This window comes from Heterodontus francisci, chromosome 24 (genome assembly GCF_036365525.1).
Source record: "Heterodontus francisci isolate sHetFra1 chromosome 24, sHetFra1.hap1, whole genome shotgun sequence".
In the NCBI taxonomy this organism is placed as follows: domain Eukaryota; kingdom Metazoa; phylum Chordata; class Chondrichthyes; order Heterodontiformes; family Heterodontidae; genus Heterodontus; species Heterodontus francisci.
This window is the reverse complement of record NC_090394.1, coordinates 17,728,967-17,749,240: the sequence shown is the minus strand read 5'-3', so window position 1 is coordinate 17,749,240 and position 20,274 is coordinate 17,728,967. Positions and strand designations below refer to the sequence as shown.

Genomic DNA, 20,274 nt, shown 5'->3' with positions numbered 1-20,274 from the left:
GTTAAACACCGACCGCAGGGACCAGAGAGCACGGGTGGCAACTTTATTTACAGTCGTTTTTTTTAAGGATGTGTATTTTCATTAGTTGTGCCTCTCTTTAAAAAAGGACACCTTTATTGGATTGTTTTGGCTTGATAACTGAATCCACGAGCACACAGACAAACACAGTCATCCCTCGCTCATTCACCGCATCCCTCCTCGCCAGCCCCGCCCGCGCCTCCACCGACCAATCAGAAATTGGTTTCACGTCATTGGAGCCACGCCGCAGCCAATCGCAGCGCAGCTTGAAAGGCGGTGCAGAATGAGGCTTCGTCTGTCAACGCTCGAGTGCCAACGTCCATCAGAGGCGCAAGTGGCGCCAAGTTGCGAATAAGAACCGAACTGGAAGGATTTTAAAAATATATTTATATAAAAAAGCTTGGCCTCAGACGAGAGCTCCCGCTGCCTCCTACTGCGCATCCGTGTTGGCGGGTATGCCGGGCGCATGCGCATGCCGGATTGTTGGCCGCGCAGGCCTAGTCCAGCCTCAGCTAGCTCCGGGCGCTGATACTGCTCCATTAGTTGGCTGTGTGACCGTGAGATGAATCACAAAACCGTGGGTCTCACGGAGGATGACGACGACGACGAGCCAGGGAAGTCCAGTGAAAACTTACGATTACCTACTGAAATTCTTGCTGGTGGGAGACAGCGATGTGGGGAAGGGAGAGATTCTGGAGAGTTTGCAGGACGGAGCCAGCGAATCCCCCTACGCCTACAGCAATGGTAAGGGAAGCTGTCAGCTATATTGATCAGGCACAAAAACCGCAGTCTGCAGCACTTACAACCCCAGAACAGGACTTGAATGCTTAACCTGGGTGTTTGAGATTTTTTTTTGTATCAACTCTAATGATTAAATAAGGTATCTCTAGCATGCAGTCAAAAAAATCCACGACGCAATCAGGATGAAATATGCAACACGGTTAATTCTTTTTGTTTTTGGAAACTGTGCCGGAGTGTAAACATGAATATACTGAAAGGATTCCCTGTGAACATCTTTACTTTGTGGCCTTCGCTGTTTCATTTCTATGTACTTTCATTTGATGATGTAAGTCATAATTTACAATTGCTGAAATATTTTAATTCCGAGGTGAGCTAGTCCCATAGGGGAAAGCTGACATATTTGTAAGGATTCATTATCAAATATCTTGACATTGTGTAACATTCATAAAAACCTGATCTGTCTGCTGAAGTGCGATAGAATACCAAATTCGACGGCAGTTCACGTGAGCTTGTTTAAAAATTAATAGCCTGGACGGGCATTAGAGCTTGCAACGTTTTTGTTTTAAAATTAATTGATAGCTTTATAAAGGGAAAGTTGCTGATCAAGTTTGAATGTGCTGAATCAAACTTATTGCATTCTCTGCTAAGGTAATTACCCCTTTAGTGTTTATAAGAGAGCAGTCACTGGGTATTGTTTCTGGCATGTAACTAAAATTTCACATCAAAGTTTTATGAGTGGTTTTAAAATCTTCCTACCTACTTTAAAGATTTGAAAGTGAAATATTTGAAAATATAAATGGTATTGAATGCAGGTGGGATGTTACTACTGTAAGTGATTCAGAAATTACATACTGTTTTCTTGACATGACACTACAATTTTACTATTTTCTAAGATTTTTTTTTGCTGGTATTGTAAAAGAATGATCCTAAAAGTATGTTTAAATTGACAGTGTATGTTATACTTACTTTTCGGAAGTGAAATACGTTTTGTTTGTAATTGTCACCATAATAACTCCAGATCAAGGTCAATCAGAATACATTGCAAACTGTATAACAGACTCTTTTTTAAATACCTTTTTTAATGTATAGAGAACTGGGAAGCAGATAGTTTCCCAGTGGAGTTGTAGTCTGGAAAATAAGCACATTATAGTTAATAAAAACAAGAAATGCTGGGAATACTCAGCAGGTCTGGCAGCATCTGTGAAGAGAGAAGCAGAGTTAACGTTTTGGGTCAGTGGACCTTCAACAGTTCTGATGAAGGATCACTGACCTGAAACATGAACTGTGCTTCTCTCTCCACAGATGCTTTTTTTTCCAAAATATACTTTATTCATAAAAATCTATAAAAAAAATTACAAAACAGTTCAAAACAGCACTAAGTTGACAATACAAAAGGTGCAAAGGAGATCCTTCCATTTCACTTTACATGCCATGTACATTTTGCAGCAAACCCATATTTTCTGGATACAGCCCGAGGGGTTTCCCATGGATCCAGCCCCTCAGTTCACTTTGGTGGGGGGACCTTAAATAGTGGTCTTTCCCCATTGAGCCTTTGCTGCGGCTGACACTTTAGTGCGTCCCTCAGCACATAGTCCTGGACCTTGGAATGTGCCAGTCTGCAACACTCGGTCGTGGACAACTCTGCGCAGGAAGACCAGCAAGTTTTGGGCAGACCAAAGAGCGTCTTTCGCCGATTTGATGGTCCACCAGCAGCAGTTGCTGGAGGACCCTCAGATGCTGCCAGACCAGCTGAGTATTTCCAGCATTTCTTCTTTTTATTTCAGGTTTCCAGCATCTGTAGTATTTTGCTTTCACATTATAGTTAAGGCAGGTTCAAAGTGTCCTAAGCTGTCCAAAAGGACTGAAGGTTCTACCTGCTGCTAGACAAGACTTCACTGCAGGTACATAATGTCAAGTTGCCACGTCACCTGCACATTTAGTTAAAGACATATTTCATCAGTTGTACAAACACATTCACTTGTTGAGTTATTCTTTTAACATATTAAATCTTCCTGTATGTCACTACACTCAAAGCAGTTTGTTGTGTAATTTGAATGCCATGATTTTAGTGTAGTCCGTATTTATTTGATCCAGTGAGATTATGTATACATCTGAATAATTGTGCGATAAATATTCATGAAACTGCACTCTGATTTGCAACAGAGGATTACTAAATGCGATTGGCATCATTCCTCGTTGTGTAAAATCAATTGTGATGGCATGTATTTTTTTTTAATATAGGCAACTCGCTGTTATGCTTTCCCTCTTGCTGGGAGGACAAGATGATCAAAACCTCAAATGCTTTGCTGTCCATTGTGAATTGTTAATGGGCTGCAGGAACTGTCATTTGAGTAGGGTGTCTTGCTTTTGTGTGGCATTGTATTTTGCAGCTTGGTCAGAACAAACAAACCACTAATTGAGACAAATAAGTTCAAGCAGTATCACTTATGACCTTGAAGTTTGTAGTTGCGTTGTCTTTTGGGTAGCTACTTTTTTTTTTTTGGAAGAGTATTTTTGTTTTGGTTTTGAAATGATGTTTAAAGTTGTTTGGAAATGTTTGATTTAGTGTAATTATTCTTCTTTGGCCTCCTTATCTCGAGACAATGGGTAAGCGCCTGGAGGTGGTTAGTGGTGTGTGGAGCAGTGCCTTGAGTGGCTATAAAGGCCAGTTCTAGAGTGACAGGCTCTTCCACAGGTGCTGCAGAGAAATTTGTTTGTCAGGGCTGTTACACAGTTGGCTCTCCCCTTGCGCCTCTGTCTTTTTCCTGCCAACTGCTAAGTCTCTTCGACTCGCCACACTTTAGCCCCGCCTTTATGGCTGCCCGCCAGCTCTGGCGAACGCTGGCAACTGACTCCCATGACTTGTGATCAATGTCGCAGGACTTCATGTCGTGTTTGCAGACGTCTTTGAAGCGGAGACATGGACGGCCGGTGGGTCTGATACCAGTGGCGAGCTTGCTGTACAATGTGTCTTTGGGGATCCTGCCATCTTCCATGCGGCTCACATGGCCAAGCCATCTCAAGCACCGCTGACTCAGTAGTGTGTATAAGCTGGGGATGTTGGCCGCCTCGAGGACTTCTGTGTTGGAGATACGGTCCTGCCACCTGATGCCAAGTATTCTCCGGAGGCAGCGAAGATGGAATGAATTGAGACGTCGCTCTTGGCTGACATACGTTGTCCAGGCCTCGCTGCCATAGAGCAAGGTACTGAGGACACAGGCTTGATACACTCAGACTTTTGTGTTCCGTGTCAGTGCGCCATTTTCCCGCACTCTCTTGGCCAGTCTGGACATAGCAGTGGAAGCCTTTCCCATGCGCTTGTTGATTTCTGCATCTAGAGACAGGTTACTGGTGATAGTTGAGCCTAGATAGGTGAACTCTTGAACCACTTCCAGAGCGTGGTCGCCAATATTGATGGATGGAGCATTTCTGACGTCCTGCCCCATGATTTTCGTTTTCTTGAGGCTGATGGTTAGGCCAAATTCATTGCATTGTAATACATATGTGATAAAAGCAGACTAACACAATTCGGTCCTGAGTTGCAAGTCAGGCTGTAGTTTTATAAATACATGTTATTTAAGATGTCTGCAATGTTCCCCTACACAAAACAGACTGCAAGAGTCTATATCATGTGTTGAATGTGCACACATGCTCCTGTAATATGTAATTATCCCGTGATCAAGATGGAGATTATAGCCAGATAAATTGATCCTTTTGAACAATACGCAGGTTACATATGAGTGGTTTTCAAAAGCGTTTTTAATGTCATGGAGTCATTTATGGCAAAGGAGGCCATTCAGCCCATTGAGTCCATGCCACTTCTCTGCAGAGCAATCCAGTCACCCACTCCCCCACTCGATCCCCGTAGCCCTGCAAGTTTACATCCTTCGAGTACCCGTCCAATTTCCTTTTGAAATCATTGATTGTCTCCATTTCCACCACCCTCGTGGGTACAAAGAAATTTACAGCACAGGAACAGGCCCTTCGGCCCTCCAAGCCTGCGCCGATCCAGATCCTCTATCTAAACATGACGCCTATTTTCTAAGGGTCTGTATCTCTTTACTTCCTGCCCATTCATGTATCTAGACAGATGCATCTTAAAAGACGCTATCGTGCCCGCATCTACCACCTCCGCTGGCAATGCGTTCCAGGCACCCACCACCCTCTGCGTAAAGAACTTTCCACGCATATGCCCCCTAAACTTTTCCCCTCTCACTTTGAACTCGTGACCCCTAGTAATTGAATCCCCAACTCTGGAGAAAAAGCTTCTTGCTATCCACCCTGTCTATACCTCTCATGATTTTGTACACCTCAATCAGGTCCCCCCTCAACCTCCGTCTTTCTAATGAAAATAATCCTAATCTACTCAACCTCTCTTCATAGCTAGCGCCCTCCATACCAGGCAACATCCTGGTGAACCTCCTCTGCACCCTCTCCAAAGCATCTACATTCTTTTGGTAATGTGGCGACCAGAACTGCACGCAGTATTCCAAATGTGGCCGAACCAAAGTCTTATACAACTGTAACATGACCTGCCAACTCTTGTACTCAATACCCCGTCCGATGAAGGAAAGCATGCCGTATGCCTTCTTGACCACTCTATTGACCTGCGTTGCCACCTTCAGGGAACAATGGACCTGAACACCCAAATCTCTCTGTACATCAATTTTCCCCAGGACTTTTCCATTTACTGTATAGTTCACTCTTGAATTGGATCTTCCAAAATGCATCACCTCGCATTTGCCCTGATTGAACTCCATCTGCTATTTCTCTGCCCAACTCTCCAATCTATCTATATTCTGCTGTATTCTCTGACAGTCCCCTTCACTATCTGCTACTCCACCAATCTTAGTGTCGTCTGCAAACTTGCTAATCAGACCACCTATACTTTCCTCCAAATCATTTATGTATATCACAAACAACAGTAGTCCCAGCACGGATCCCTGTGGAACACCACTGTCACACGTCTCCATTTTGAGAAACTCCCTTCCACTGCTACTCTCTGTCTCCTGTTGCCCAACCAGTTCTTTATCCATCTAGCTAGTACACCTTGGACCCCATGTAGAGTGTTTCAGTTCGTTGTCGCTCGCTGTGTATAAAAAAAAAAACAGTTCTTCGTCACATTCCCTGTGCATCTCTTGCCCAAAAATGTTTGAGAAAATTTGTCTTGTAGATTTGCGTTAGCTAGTGACCAGCATGATTGCAGAGTTTTGGTGATGAAAAGTAAGTGCAAATTTGGTGGGTTATATACAGTAATCCAGACGTTGTCTGCACATTTGTATATGCCTATATCACTTTTGCTTTTATCACTCATATAAGCAATTTCTGCCTCGAGCTTTACCATTTCAACTTGTATTTTGCCACTGTCTAGTTACTAACAAAAAATTGAGTTTTGTCATGTCGGATTAATTCTTGAATAATGGAGTTTTAATATAAAACATAATCTCAGGTGGAAAATATAATGGGTTCTGTTGAGATATTAACTGTCCTGATTTTGTAACCTTCCATTTGTGCATTTTTTTTTTCTTTGTACTTCTAATAGATTGTCAAGTAATCAGGTGCAACACCTGTTTATTATCACCCTCTTCCTCACCTAAGTGGTCAATTTCCTTTTACTACGTAGCTGCAGTCTCAAGTTTTTAAAACATTGTTTTTAATCTTTTAGTTTAAGAAAGATTTGATTTTATAAAATGGGCATATTAAGATTTAGTTTAGTTTAGAGATACAGCACTGAAACAGGCCCTTCGGCCCACCGAGTCTGTGCCGACCATGAACCACCCATTTATACTAATGCTACACTAATCCCATATTCCTACCACATCCCCACCTGTCCCTATATTTCCCTACCACCTACCTACACTAGGGGCAATTGCTAATGGCCAATTTACCCATCAACCTGCAAGTCTTTGGCATGTGGGAGGAAACCGGAGCACCCGGAGGAAACCCACGCAAACACAGGGAGAACTTGCAAACTCCACACAGGCAGTACCCAGAATTGAATCCGTGTCGCTGGAGCTGTGAGGCTGCAGTGCTAACCACTGCGCCACTGTGCCGCCCTAAGATGTTTAATGTATCAATTTGTGACAATCATTGTAAAAAGCATATTTCCAACAATAACTCACTTGGAAAAAAAAAAAACAGGCTTGTGTATTGGCTTCAAATAGAATGTCACTTTTTTTCCAGTCTTGTTTCTTTAAGATATTACATGTTTGTAGACTGTTGCATGTGGCCAATTGCAGTACTGCACCCAAATCTGCATCTTGGGTGTCAGCTATGGTGCGGTGGAGCACTCTTGCTTCTGAGTCAGAAGATTGTGGGTTCACATCCACTCCAGAGATTTGAGCTCAAAACCTAGACTGACATGTCAGTACAGTGCTTTTGGATGAAACATTAAGCTAAGGTCCTTTCTGCCCTTTCAGTTGGATGAAAGAGATCCCACGGCACTAATAGAGTAAGAACAGGGATGTTCTCCCTGGCTGCCCAATATTTATCCCTCAACCACCTTCGGGTGGTTAGGGCGGCACAGCGGCGCAGTGGTTAGCACTGCAGCCTCACAGCTCCAGGGACCCGGGTTCGATTCTGGGTACTGCCTGTGCGGAGTTTGCAAGTCCTCCCTGTGACCGTGTGGGTTTTCTCCGGGTGCTCCGGTTTCCTCCCACCGCCAAAGATTTGCAGGTGATAGGTAAATTGGCCATTATAAATTGCCCCTAGTATAGGTAGGTGGTAGGGAATATGGGATTACTGTAGGGTTAGTATAAATGGGTGGTTGTTGGTCGGCACAGACTCAGTGGGCCGAAGGGCCTGTTTCACTGCTGTATCTCTAAATAAAAATAAATAAAATAAAACAGATTATGTGGTCATTGTCACATTGCTGTTTGTGGGGCTTTGCTGTACGCAAATTGGCTGCCATGTTTCCTACATTACAGAGCCAGTGGATAGAAAATGGAGTTTGGCAGGGACCAAAAACAATGGCTTTCCAGTGTTTGTTTAGTTGGAGGAAATTTCTGTTCTTCCAGGTCTAGATGTTGGGCAAACAACAAATTGGATACAGGAGGGGTTGAGTGAGGTGGAGCTGGATGTTGTCAGCATGCAATGTGTTTTCAGATGATGTTTGAGGGTCAGCATTTAGATGAGTAATAGGAGGAAGCCAAAGATAATCCTTTCCCCTCGTATGCCCCCTATCTTTACACCCTGAAGTCCAAGGTGTGCAGACTTGCACTTCTGACACACACCCTTATTTAGTCATCTATCATCAGCTTTGGCTGGATCATATCAAGTGCTGTCGGGCCTCGCTGTCCTTTTGTTATTAAGGGTTTTAGGGATTATGTGGGAAAGTGAAGTTGAGGTACGAGATCTTTGATTTTTTTGATTTTTGATTTGATTTTGATTTAGAGATACAGCACTGAAACAGGCCCTTCGGCCCACCGAGTCTGTGCCGACCATTAACTGCCCATTTATACTAATCCTACACTAACCCCATATTCCTACCACATCCTCACCTGTCCCTATATTCCCCTACTACCTACCTATACTAGGGGCAATTTATAATGGCCAATTTACCTATCAACCTGCAAGTCTTTTGGCTGTGGGAGGAAACCGGAGCACCCGGAGGAAACCCATGCAGACACAGGGAGAACTTGCAAACTGCACACAGGCCGTACCCAGAATTGAACCCGGTTCGCTGGAGCTGTGAGGCTGCGGTGCTAACCACTGCGCCACTGTGCCGCCCATTCTTATTGAATGGGGGAGCAGGCTCTGAGTGCCATATGGCCTACTCCTATTTCTTATGTTCTGCCTAAATAACCCACAAATTCAATTTTATCTTTCATAGCAAAGATAACTCTCAACTTTTCTCCACTACCAGCTGCCTCCTTAAAGTCTTTTCTTCTCCACCCTCAGCTTCAAGTGCGAGGAGCTGCAAACTTCTTTGCTACTAATCTTAAGACCATTTGTTCAGCTACCTAACTGCTGCTTTTCCCTCTCTTCCTTGCCCACCAAGCCAAACCGTCCTCCCCACTGCTCTCGTCCTGAACGCATGTTCATCTCTAGTCTCTCTCCTATTTTCCCTTTATCCCTTGAGCATGAGACCAGCTTTCTGCTCTCTTGGCTCATTCCTTCTGTGACGGAGGACTACCCAACTTCCCTTCCTGCTAACTGATGTTGCAAATTGCTCTCTTCTCAACTGTTTCCTTTCAAAACTACTGGCATCACTGCACCCTACCCTTCATGCACCCCTCCCCCCCCCCCCCCCCCACCCTCCACAAACCATAAAACTCACTCTTGTACCCTCTGTCCTTGTAAACTACTGCTCCATCTCCAATCTCCCTTTCCTTGCCAAAGGTCTTTGAACATGCTGTCTTCTCAAAAGCCATGCCTGTATTTCTCAACTCCTTTTGAAAGCATGACCCCAAGCTTCCAGTTGCTTGCCATTTTAAACACCACCCCTCCCCCGGCTCTCATGCCAATAATTCTATGCTTGGCCTGCTCCAGTCTTCCAGTGAACATCGATGCAAGCCCGAGGAGCAGCACCTGATCTTTTGATTAGGCACTCTGTAGCCTTATGAACTGAACATCGAGTTCAGTAACTTCAGAGCATGACTGGCATTTTTTGTATTTTTATATGTCTTTATTTTACTTTTTAACCATGTGCCTGTTTTTCTTGTATAGAGAGCTGCTCATTATTCTGCTTTAACACTCTCTCTGGACTAATGCTTTGTCTTTCACGATAAGCATTAACACACTCTTTTGCCTTTGTCCCAAGACAGCTTTGTTGTTTAATCTCTCCTGTCCTCTGCCCCATCACACACCTTCCTTTTTGTTCTCTTTCCCCCTCACTTGCTTAAAACCTAATTCTTTCCTAACCCCTTGCCAGTTCTGATGAAAGATCACAGACCTGAAACATTAACTCTCCTTATCTCTCCACAGATGCTGCCTGACCTGAGTATTTCCAGCACTTTCTGTTTTTATTTCAGATTTCCAGCATCTGCAGTATTTTGCTTTTATTTCTCCTTGCTTGAATTATTCCAATCTGGTTTCTATCCCTGGCATAGCTACCAGTAATAGTCACAAATGACATTGACTGTGGTGCTGGTAAATTTTCTTCTTTGATTCCTCTGCAGTCTTTGATAGGGTAACCACATTCTCCTCTTCTCTTGTTCAGCTCAGTGGGGCTACCCTTGTTTGGTTCTGTTCTTGCCTAACTGATCAGGAGCTTGACCACTCCACCTGCCTCTGTTGTCAGACTACTTGGGTGAGCTGGAGTTTTCTCCTGATAAACATTTTGGGCAAATTAAAACCCTTGTCTTCAGCCCTAGCCGCAAATTTCATAATGCCACTAATTCAGTTCCTCTCCCCAGCCACTTTCTTGGGCTGAATGATATGGCTCGCAAATCTCAACACCCTATTTGAGCCTGAGTTGAGCTTCCAACCCCATGTTCTCTCCATCACAAAAATTAATGTATTTCCACCTATGTAATATCATCCAACTCTACTACTGAGACTCTTAATCATGCCTTTGTGACTTCCAGGCTCACTTTTCTTCCGATGCTCTCTTGGCTGTCCTCCCATCCTCTACCATATGTAAACTTCAACTCTTCCAAGCTTCTACTGCTCAAGTCCAGTTTACATCACCCCTGTCTTCACTGACCTACATCTGGCTGCCGGTCTCCCAACACCTCAAATTTAACATTCTCCTCTTTGTCTTCACCCCTCCATATATTTATATTTATAATTACATCCATCCCTTCCTCTGCACCCCTAATTTTCTGTTTCCCTGATTTGGGCTTTCTCTTGGCATTACCATTGGTGGTCATACCTTCAAGCTCCTACACTATGCTCTGGAGTTCACTGAATCTTTCTTCCTTCTCCTTTTTAGACTTCTTTAAAACCCACCTCTTAAACATTTCTTAATATCTCTTTCTTTGCCTTGGTGTCCCTTCTGAATTTGCCTCCGTGAAGCACTTGGGATGCCTTGTTACACTAAAGGTGCTTTATCAATGCAAGTTCTTCTTTAAAAGAAGACCACTTGCGTTTTGAGTATGCTGATTGTAGGTACTTGCATGTAAGGTGATTCAAAATCCTACCTAACCAATCCCCAAAAGAAAACTTTTATAACTCTTAAAAGACTTGTTAACTTAGTAGGATAAATACAGGAATACAAGGTACCACCAAATTTCAATTAGCAGGAGCTTGGTTTGATGTTGGATGTGGTTAATGTCCTAATTAATCATGCGAGTTGTTTTATTGTGCAATCAGCGCTAAGAGATAAGAAAAAGGCCTCCTGACCACTTTGACATCATTGAACAGAATGAATGAACACTCAAATGTAGCAATGTCGATAAGCTGAAGATGAATATGCAAAGAAAGATACCCACCCCAGCCAAATCAATATCAGATGTTTGAAGATGTAAAAGCAAAATCAGAAGAAAGTAAAGTTGTCAAAAAACGAGCAACCTGTCCAGAAAGCAAAGGTGTGGGTGAGTATTGTTGCCCCAGAACAGAGAACTGTCCAGTTAACAATATGGAAATGTATCGCTTGTGTCCAAACCCCCACAAGGTAATGGAAGGACCCCATGCAACCCTTATCTTGAGAACCCCTCCCTCACATCCTCCTCTCCCACTCTCCTTTCCCCCAATCTCTGTCATTTGACCGTCCTCCGCTTCCATTCACATCTTGCTTACCCCTTTTTCTGCTCTCTGCCCCTCTTCATCCCCCTATCTATGTCCCTCTTCACAAAAGAGGCAGATGCTGCAGATATTGTAGTTAGGAGAATGTGAAGTATTGGATGTGATAAACATAGGGAGAGAGGAAGTATTGATGGAATTAGCATCTTGAAAGTTGATAAATTACCAGAGCCAGATGAAATGTATCCTTGGCTGCTAAAAGGAGCAAGAGAGGAAATAGCAGAAAGTCTGACTATCATTTCCTAGTCCTCACTGGATGCAGGTGTGGTGCTGGAGGATTGGAGAACTGCTAATGTTGTACCTCTGCTTAAAAAGGGAGCGAGGGATAGACCGAATAATTACAGGCCAGTCAGTCTAACCTCAGTAGTAGGCAATCTATTGGAATCTATTCTGACAACTAGGATAAGCTGTCACTTAGGCACAGGTTAATCAAGGATAGTCAGCATGGATTTAAGGGAAGATCTTGTTTGACCAACTTGATAGAATTTTTTGAAGAAGTAACAAGGAAGATAGATGAGGGTTGTGCAGTTGATGTGGTCTATGTGGATTTTTAGCAAGGCTTTTGACAAGGTCCCACATGGCAGACTGGTTTAAAAAAAATAATAAAATAAAATCCCATGGGATCCAGGGAAATACAGCAAGGTGGATACAAAATTGGCTCGGTGGCAGGAAACAAAGGGTAATTGTTGACGGATGTTTTACCGACTGGAGGGCTGTTTCCAGCGGCGTTCCACGGGGCTCCGTACTGGGTCCCCTGCTTTTTGTGGTATATATTAACAATTTGGACCATGATCAAGAAATTTGAAGATGGCACAAAGATTGGCCGTGTGGTAGATAGTGAGGAGGATAGCTGTAGGCTGCAGGAAGATATTGATGGTCTGGTCAGATGGGAAGAAAAGTGGCAAATGGAATTCAACTTGGAGAAGTGTGAGGTGATGCATTTGGGGAGGACAAACCAAGCAAAGGAATACATGATAAATGGGGAAAATACTGAGATGTAGAGGAAGTGAGGGACTTTGGAGTGAATGTCCACAGATCCCTGAAGGTAGCAGGACCGATTAGTAAGGTGGTTAAGAAAGCATATGGAATCCTTTCCCTTTATTAGCCGAGGTATAGAATACAAGAGCAGGGAGGTTATGTATAACCCATTGGTTATGCCACAACTTGAATACTGTGTGCAGTTCTGGTCACACCATTACAGAAAGGATGTAATTGCATTGGAGAGAATACAGAGGAGATTGATGAGGATGTTGCCAGGACTGGAAAAATGCAGCTATGAGGAAAGATTGGAACAGAGAAGGCTGAGGGGAAATCTGATTTGAAATGTAGAAAATTGTGAGGGGCCTGGATAGAGTGGAGGTGAAGGGTCTATTCACCCTAGCAGGAAGGCGAGTGATGAGGGGGCATTCAAAAGGAGTCTGGATATGCACCTCCAATGCTATATTCTGCAGGGCTACGGACTAAATGGTGGAATCAGAATCGATGGATTGTTTGTCAGTGGGCACGGGCAGGATGGGCCAAGTGGCCTCTTTCTGTACCTTTTAAACTTTCTATGATCTTTCATGATCCTGCTTTACTTACAAAGTACTCTTGGTGATGACACTAAGTTAAATTCAATTAATTAATAAGCATCTGGAATTTTAAAAATGCTAGTCTCAGTAATGGTGCCATGCAACTATCATGGATTTGTTGTTTTAAAAACCCATCTCGTCCAATAATATCCTTTTAGGGAAGGAGATCTGCTGTCCTTAGCTGATCTGGCCTACATGTGACTCCAGCCCCGCAGCAATGTGGTTGACTCTTAAATGCCCTCCTGAAATGGCCTAGCAAGCTACTCAGTTGTCCAGGGCAATTGGGGATGGGTTAAAAAAAAATGTTGACCTTGCCAGTGATGCCCACATCCCACGAAAGGAAAAAAAACCTCTGGGCATTGCTACAGAAGGTTGACTAGTTATAAAATATAAGCAGCAATGCCAGAAATACACCAAGTCAAGCAGCATCTAAAAAAGAGAAAATACAAGTTAACTTTTGAGAACTGAATGCACCCAAAATTAATGTATTTTTATTGTGCAGATGCTGACTAATCTGTGTATTTCCAACATTGTGCTTTTATTTGATTCCTGACACCTGCAGCTATTCCCCTTTTCTCTTACTCATTTTTAAATTGCATTCTGAATCAATTGATGTTTTGCACACTTTTAAAGGGTCAAATGCTATTGCAATATTTACGAAAACATTTTGGGAAGAAACCTTCATTACATGTTTGTATACACCATTCTGATTATAGAACAAAATTAGTGCATTATTTTTCAGTCAGACCCTTTCCGTTTGTTAATTGAACTTGCTTCCACTATATATGGAAGAAAAACCTAAAATACTGGACATCTGAAGTAAAAAAAAAAAAGTTTAGCAGCCCCTCTAGCTTTCAAGAAGAGAAAGGACTTGGTCTGTATTAAAGGTTGAGGCCTTTTATCTGAATTCGGGGACCAAATGTGTGCTTCCAGCTTTTTGTGTCTGTTCCTTTCCCATTTAGTGTCATGATATAAATAATGACATGATGCAGCGATTCCTAGGAAAAAAGAATGGCTGCAATAGTAATAGTAATAAAAGACACAAACTATGATTAATGCACAGCTTGTAAAAACATGAATGTAAAATCTGTCATTTTAGTAGGTTTGAATGTCTATACTAATAATTTGTTCTCTCTAATCATTCAGATCCTATGAAATGTGTTGCAGCTTTGTTATCTATTCCCACTAATTCACTCCAATGCTGCATAAACTACTAGATCGAATGTGTACAATTTTTAAATATTCATTTTTACATAAGTCTTCGGGCTGTGTGGCACTCAAATCGGCACTCAGCATTGAAGACTGCTGGGAGTGGCGACACCTTGAAGGAGTGCAGTCCAGACCATGGCACTGAAAGGTGAGAGATTGCATGGGAGGGAACAGCAAAGAGTAGAAATACAGTCGTTGTAGGAGATTCTATAACCTGGGGAACAGGCAGGCATTTCTGTAACCGTCATAATGAGTCGTGCATGTGCCTGCCTGGTGCCAGGGTAGAGGACATCATGGAAAGGGTGCAGAGCATATTATTAAGCCAGGATCCTGTATGCTTTATTAACTGCTTTTGCAACCTGCCCTACAACCTTCAGTGATTTGTGCACATGTATTACCAGGTCCCTCTGCCCCTGCATCCCCTTTACAATTATACCCTCTTAATTAATATTGCCTCTGCTTGTTCTTCCTACCAAAATGAATCACTTCACACTTTTTTCTGCATTAAATTTCATCTGTCACTTGTCCACCCATTCCACAAGCCTATGTCTCTTGAAGTTAATCACTATCCTCCTCACAGTTCACAATGCTTCCAAGTTTTGTGTCATCTGCAAATTTTGAAATTGTGCCCTGTACATCCAAGTCTCTGTCATGAATGTATATCAAGAAAAGTAGTGGTCCTAACACCGAGCCCTGAGGAATCGCACTGTACTTTTAAAATTTGTTTTATGGGATGTGGGCATCGCTGGCTAGGCCTGCATTTATTTCCCATCCCTAACTGTCCTTGAGAAGGTGGTGGTGAGCTGCCTTCTTGAACTGCTGTAGTCTATGTGGGGTAGGTACGCCCACAGTGCTGTTAGGAAGGGAGTTCCAGGATTTTGTCCCAGCGGCAGTGAAGCAATGGCGATATAGTTCCAAGTCAAGATGATGTGTGTCTTGGAGGGGAGCTTGCAGGTGGTGGTGTTCCCATGCATCTGCTGCCCTTGTCCTTCTAGGTGGTAGAGGTCTCAAGTTTGGAAGGTGCTATTGAAGGAACCTTGGTGAGTTGCTGCAGTGTATCTTGTAGATGGTACCAGTTAAGCGGGCTGCTTTGTCCTGGATGGTGTTGAGCTTCTTGAGTGTTGTTGGAGCTGCACCCCTCCAGGCAAGTGGAGAGTATTCCATCACACTCCTGGTTTGTGCTTTGTCGATGGTGGGCAGGCATTGGGGAGACAGGAGGTGAGTTACTCGCTGCAGAATTCCCAGCCTCTGACCTCCTCTTGTAGCATTTATATGGCTGGTCCAGTTCAGTTTCTGGTCAACGGTGATCCCCAGGATGTTAGTGGGGGATTCAGTGATGGTAATGCTATTGAACGTCAAGGGGAGATGGATTCTTTCTTGTTTGAGATGGTTATTGCCGAGCACTTGTGTGGTGTGAATGTTACTTGCCACTTATCAGCCCAAGCCTGGATGTTGTCCAGGTCTTGCTGCAACTGTACATGGGCTGTTTCAGTATCTGAGGAGTTGCAAATGGTGCTGAACATTGAACAGGTATTTTACGAACATATGAATTAGCCCTTCGAGCCTGCTCCGCCATTTAATAAGTTCATGGCTGAACTGATTACTCCACATTTCCACCTACCCCCGATAACCTTCCACCCCCTTGCTTATTAAGACTCTATCTGCCTCTGCCTTAAAAATATTCAACAACCAGCTTTTTTTTGAGGAAGAGAATTCCAAAGACTCATGACCCTCAGGGAAAAAATGTCTCCTCATCTCTGTCTTAAATGGGTGACCCCTTTATTTTTAAACAGTGGCCCCCCCACCCTCACTAGGGGAAACATCCTTTCCACATCCACCATGTCAAGACCCCTCAGGATCTAGTATGTTTCAATCAAGTTGCCTCTTACTCTTCTAAATTCCAGCGGATACAAGCCTAGCCTGTCCAATCTTTCCTCGTAAGACAGCCCGTCCATTCTATTAGGTATTAGTCCAGTAAAACTTCTCTGTGCTGCCTCCAATGCATTTACATCCTTAAATAAGGAGACCAGTACTGTACACAGTACTCCAGATGTGGTCTCACCAATGCCCTGTATAGCTGAAACATAACCTCCCTACTTTTGTGTTCAATTCCACTTGCGATAAACGATAACATTCTATTAGATTTCCTTATTATGTGCTGTACCTGCATACTAACCTTTTACGATTCATGCACTAGGACACCCAGATCCCTCTGCAATCTCTCACCATTTAGATAATATGCTTTTTTTAAATTCCTGCCAAAGTAGACAATTTCACACTTTCCCACATTATACACCTTTTGCCAGATCTTTGCCCACTCACTTAACCTATCTATATCCCTTTGTAGCCTCCTTTTGTCCTCTTCATATCCTACCTATCTTTGTGTCATCAGCAAATTTAGCAACCATACCTTCAGTCCCTTCATCTAAGTCATTTTTATATAAATTGCAAAAAGTTGCGGCCCCAGCACAGATCCCTGTGGCACACCACCCATTACATCTTGCAACCAGAAAATGACCCATTTATGCCTACTCTCTGTTTCCTGTTAGCTAACCAATCTTCTATCCATGCCAATATGTTACCCCCTGCACCATGAGCTTTTATTTTCCACAATAACCTTTGATGTGGCACTTTATCAAGTGCCTTCTGGAAATCTAAGTACAATAGAACCACCGGCTCCTCTTTATCCACAGCACATGTTAACTCCCTCAAAGAACTCCAATAAATAGGTTAAACATGATTTCTTTTTCATGTTGACTCTGCCTAATTACCTTGAAGTTTTCTAAATGCCCTGCTATAATGTCTTTAATAATAGCTTCTAACAATCTTTCCCTAAGACAGATGTTAAGCTAACTGGCCTGTAGTTTCCTGCTTTCTGTCTCCCTCCCTTTTTGAATAAAGGAGTTACATTCACTATTTTCCAATCTCACGGAATTTTGGAAAATTAAAACTAACGCATCAACTATCTCACTAGCCACTTCTTTTAACACCCTAGGATGAAGTCCATCAGGACCTGGGGACTTGTCAGCCCACAGCTCCAACAATTTGTTCAGTACCACTTCCCTGGTGATTGTAATTTTCTTGAATTCCTCCCTCCCTTCCATTTCCTGATTTCTAGCTAATACTGGGATGTTACTTGTATCCTCAATAGTGAAGCCCGATGCAAAGTAAATCAACAGATAAGGCTAGACGTTACAAAAATAATAAAAAGACAAAACTAAAGGCTGTGTATCTGAATGCACATAGCACTCAAAACAAAACCGATGAACTGAGAGTGCAAATAGAGATAAGTAAGCACGATCTGATGGCCATTACAGAGACATGGGCTGGAATTTTATGCCACCTTGACAAGCCTGAATTGCATTGTCACTAATGAAAGCAGACACTTTGTTGAAATCTGCACTGTATTTTGAAACTGTTTTGATTATCGCTTGGCAAGCTGTGGTATAATAACAGCTTCTAAGTGCGCACAGTCTGCGAGCATTGTTATTAGCTTTCCTGACTGTACATCTTCGGCCTTACCAGATATAAAATTAAACAGAACATGCAGACGTAGTTGTCTTGTTCGTCAGTGGATTCATCAGAAATAATTGCAAAAGAGTCACATGCGTTAATCTGAGACTTCATCTCAGTGTGTCGCAAAAACCTTCGGTAGTCCTGTCATCGTTTATTTGCACTTGGCAAGCAACCACCATTTTGCACAGTATGTTAAATGAATACCTGAAGCTTTGGGTGATCAAGTTTTTCCAATGGTATTTTGATGCTTGCAAAAGCATTCACAAATTACATTGTACCCAGCTGACTATTTTCTGAGCTCTTTGTCGACTTCTTAAAAAGAGATGAAATCATTGCTTTTTTTTTTGCATGTTTGTTTTCCGGCAGTGTGGCATCGGATACTCTTTCTGCTGCGATGGCTTTCGGACTCTTAAGTGGTGCTGAACCATTGCCTGCTGTGTGTAATCCGACCAAACGTTGCCGCTTGTACAAAACAGTATTCCAGCATCAGCATGCAGAATTTGGCTTTCGAATTCTTTCACTCGATGGACTGCAGTAATGGTTAGGGCTGTTTTTGGTTTGCTCATTCTGACATTCTCACCTTGTCTGCTAATACTTGACTGCTTCTCTCAAAACTGCACTAGAAGATCTACCAATCAATAAAATGCGTGATGTTTGCAACATGCCCAGCAATCAGCGAGGTGAGCTTTGTTAATGAATAAAACATGCGAAGTTTGCAAAATGGCCGATTTCATGGACTCGAGATTTCACGGTCTGTGATTTTTTTTCACAGTCGTGAATTTGGCAGGGTCCTGCGTATGTGACTCAGTCATTTGGCCATGTTTCCAGTTACACAGTTCAAGTTGTACTTGTGGCTTTGATCTTTTGAGAGGAAATATTCTTGTCTACAGGCATAGCTGTCCCAATTAAAATAAGATCATCGTTTAAGGGCACTAGAGGTCTGTGGGGAAAATTTGGATAAAATTTTGTGGAAAAAATCTGCAGGTTATTGTGCTTTTGCAACAAATCTCTGTAACCTAACCTGTCTGAAATATTTTGTCTGAATTATTTAAGATCCAAAATAAAACATTAGAAGATCATTGTTTTCGTGGTCTTTTTATTTGCTGAATACACTAAGATGATAAACACTAATTTATACTCTTTATTTGAGTTAATCACATTTAAAATAACACAACTTTTGTCTCACTAGTGATGTAGATCACCCCCAACTCCTAAGTAATCCAGGCACTCTTCTCATTAAGGAGGGGGTCAGAAATCTCGTAACTTATTTAACATCTCCTGTTTCTTTTCCTCCTTCATCCATAGTGATGGTTTTCATTTTAGCCCATGGAATTGGCTTGGAAGAGTTTGATATGGTGTGAGAATCTAAATGTATCTGCACAATAGTATGAGATGTGGAGAAAAATCATAGATTCTTACTAAAGGTATGATTATTATATAAAAATCAGTGTTGTGCAGTTTCTATTTAGTAGTTTGACAGTTGCCTGCAAAAGTAAGTATTTGCAAGGCTTCGATTAAATTCAAGCTGTTAATGAAGTGAAATGTTTATCTGGAGCAGTTAGATGTTGTTGTTCAGTGATCTTTTTCACCACTTGTGCATATACTGATGTGCAGTGACATAATAAATCATCCTGCCAAGTAGGGGAAATTTCCGTGAGACATGTTAAAAGTCCTGCTGTGTTCAGAATAGCAGTATGTTTTCAGAACCTATGCAGATCAGCTCAGTGAACAGCTGAGGTGCCTTTTGTAGTGCACTGCTGTGATTTGTAAGTCTTTAATTACATGACTGTCCTGATCTCAAATGTTATTTTGTGTTCACATCACTAATGCACATTGTGGGTTTCTGCCCGTTGGATAAATTCTCCCAACTTGAATAGTAAAAAAAATCTGCACAATTGTGGTTCAAATATAAACCATATTCTCTATAGTAGTCTTTGTCATATAATAGCTACTCACTGGAACACATTGCATAATAGGCTTTGTTTGTTTGTAACTCCTAAATACAATTCCTCTATAGCTGTCTATATAGATTAATAAGCATCAGACAGGTTCATTTAGCATTCCGATTATTTTCCAATTGAGGGGAAAAGTGTTCTCAGAGAAGATGGGCTTTCAGTACTTTTCGCTATGATCTATTTGCAAAATAGCTTTCATAGTCTCTGAGTTGATGAGAGCAATTTCAGACTCCTGATGTTCCTTGTCATTACAAATACTGCTCACTTGGCTGTTGTCTTTAGTCTTGATAACTTTGCATACTAACCTCATTATGTGATCCTCTTGTCTTTATATTTTCAGAAACCTCATTATTTCTGCATGTCAATGCTAAATATTGTACTGAAATAAACTGGGTAGAAGATGCATTACTCTTTGCTTTTAATTTGAATAATTGTAACTGTTATTGTTAAAGCTTAGTATATTTTGGTTCAAATGGATGAACTGAAAATAGCTGAGTTTTGATTGAGAAGCTTCAGCATTTCTCTTGAGACCAGAGTGCCCAATCTTTGCCTTGGGGAAATGCTGCTTAATAGGTTTGGCA

At 42.2% G+C, this 20,274-nt stretch overlaps 1 protein-coding gene across 1 annotated transcript in view; it reads left to right on the top strand.

The window, feature by feature from the left end:
- Positions 1 to 288: 288 nt before the first annotated feature.
- rab40c (RAB40c, member RAS oncogene family) overlaps positions 289 to 20,274 on the top strand; it is a 108,562-nt gene continuing 88,576 nt past the window's right edge. Inside the window, exon 1 of the mRNA XM_068056792.1 lies at positions 289 to 762. Within this exon, the coding sequence (XP_067912893.1) occupies positions 612 to 762 (151 nt within the window). The 5' untranslated portion in view covers positions 289 to 611. The remainder of the gene's footprint in view (positions 763 to 20,274) is intronic.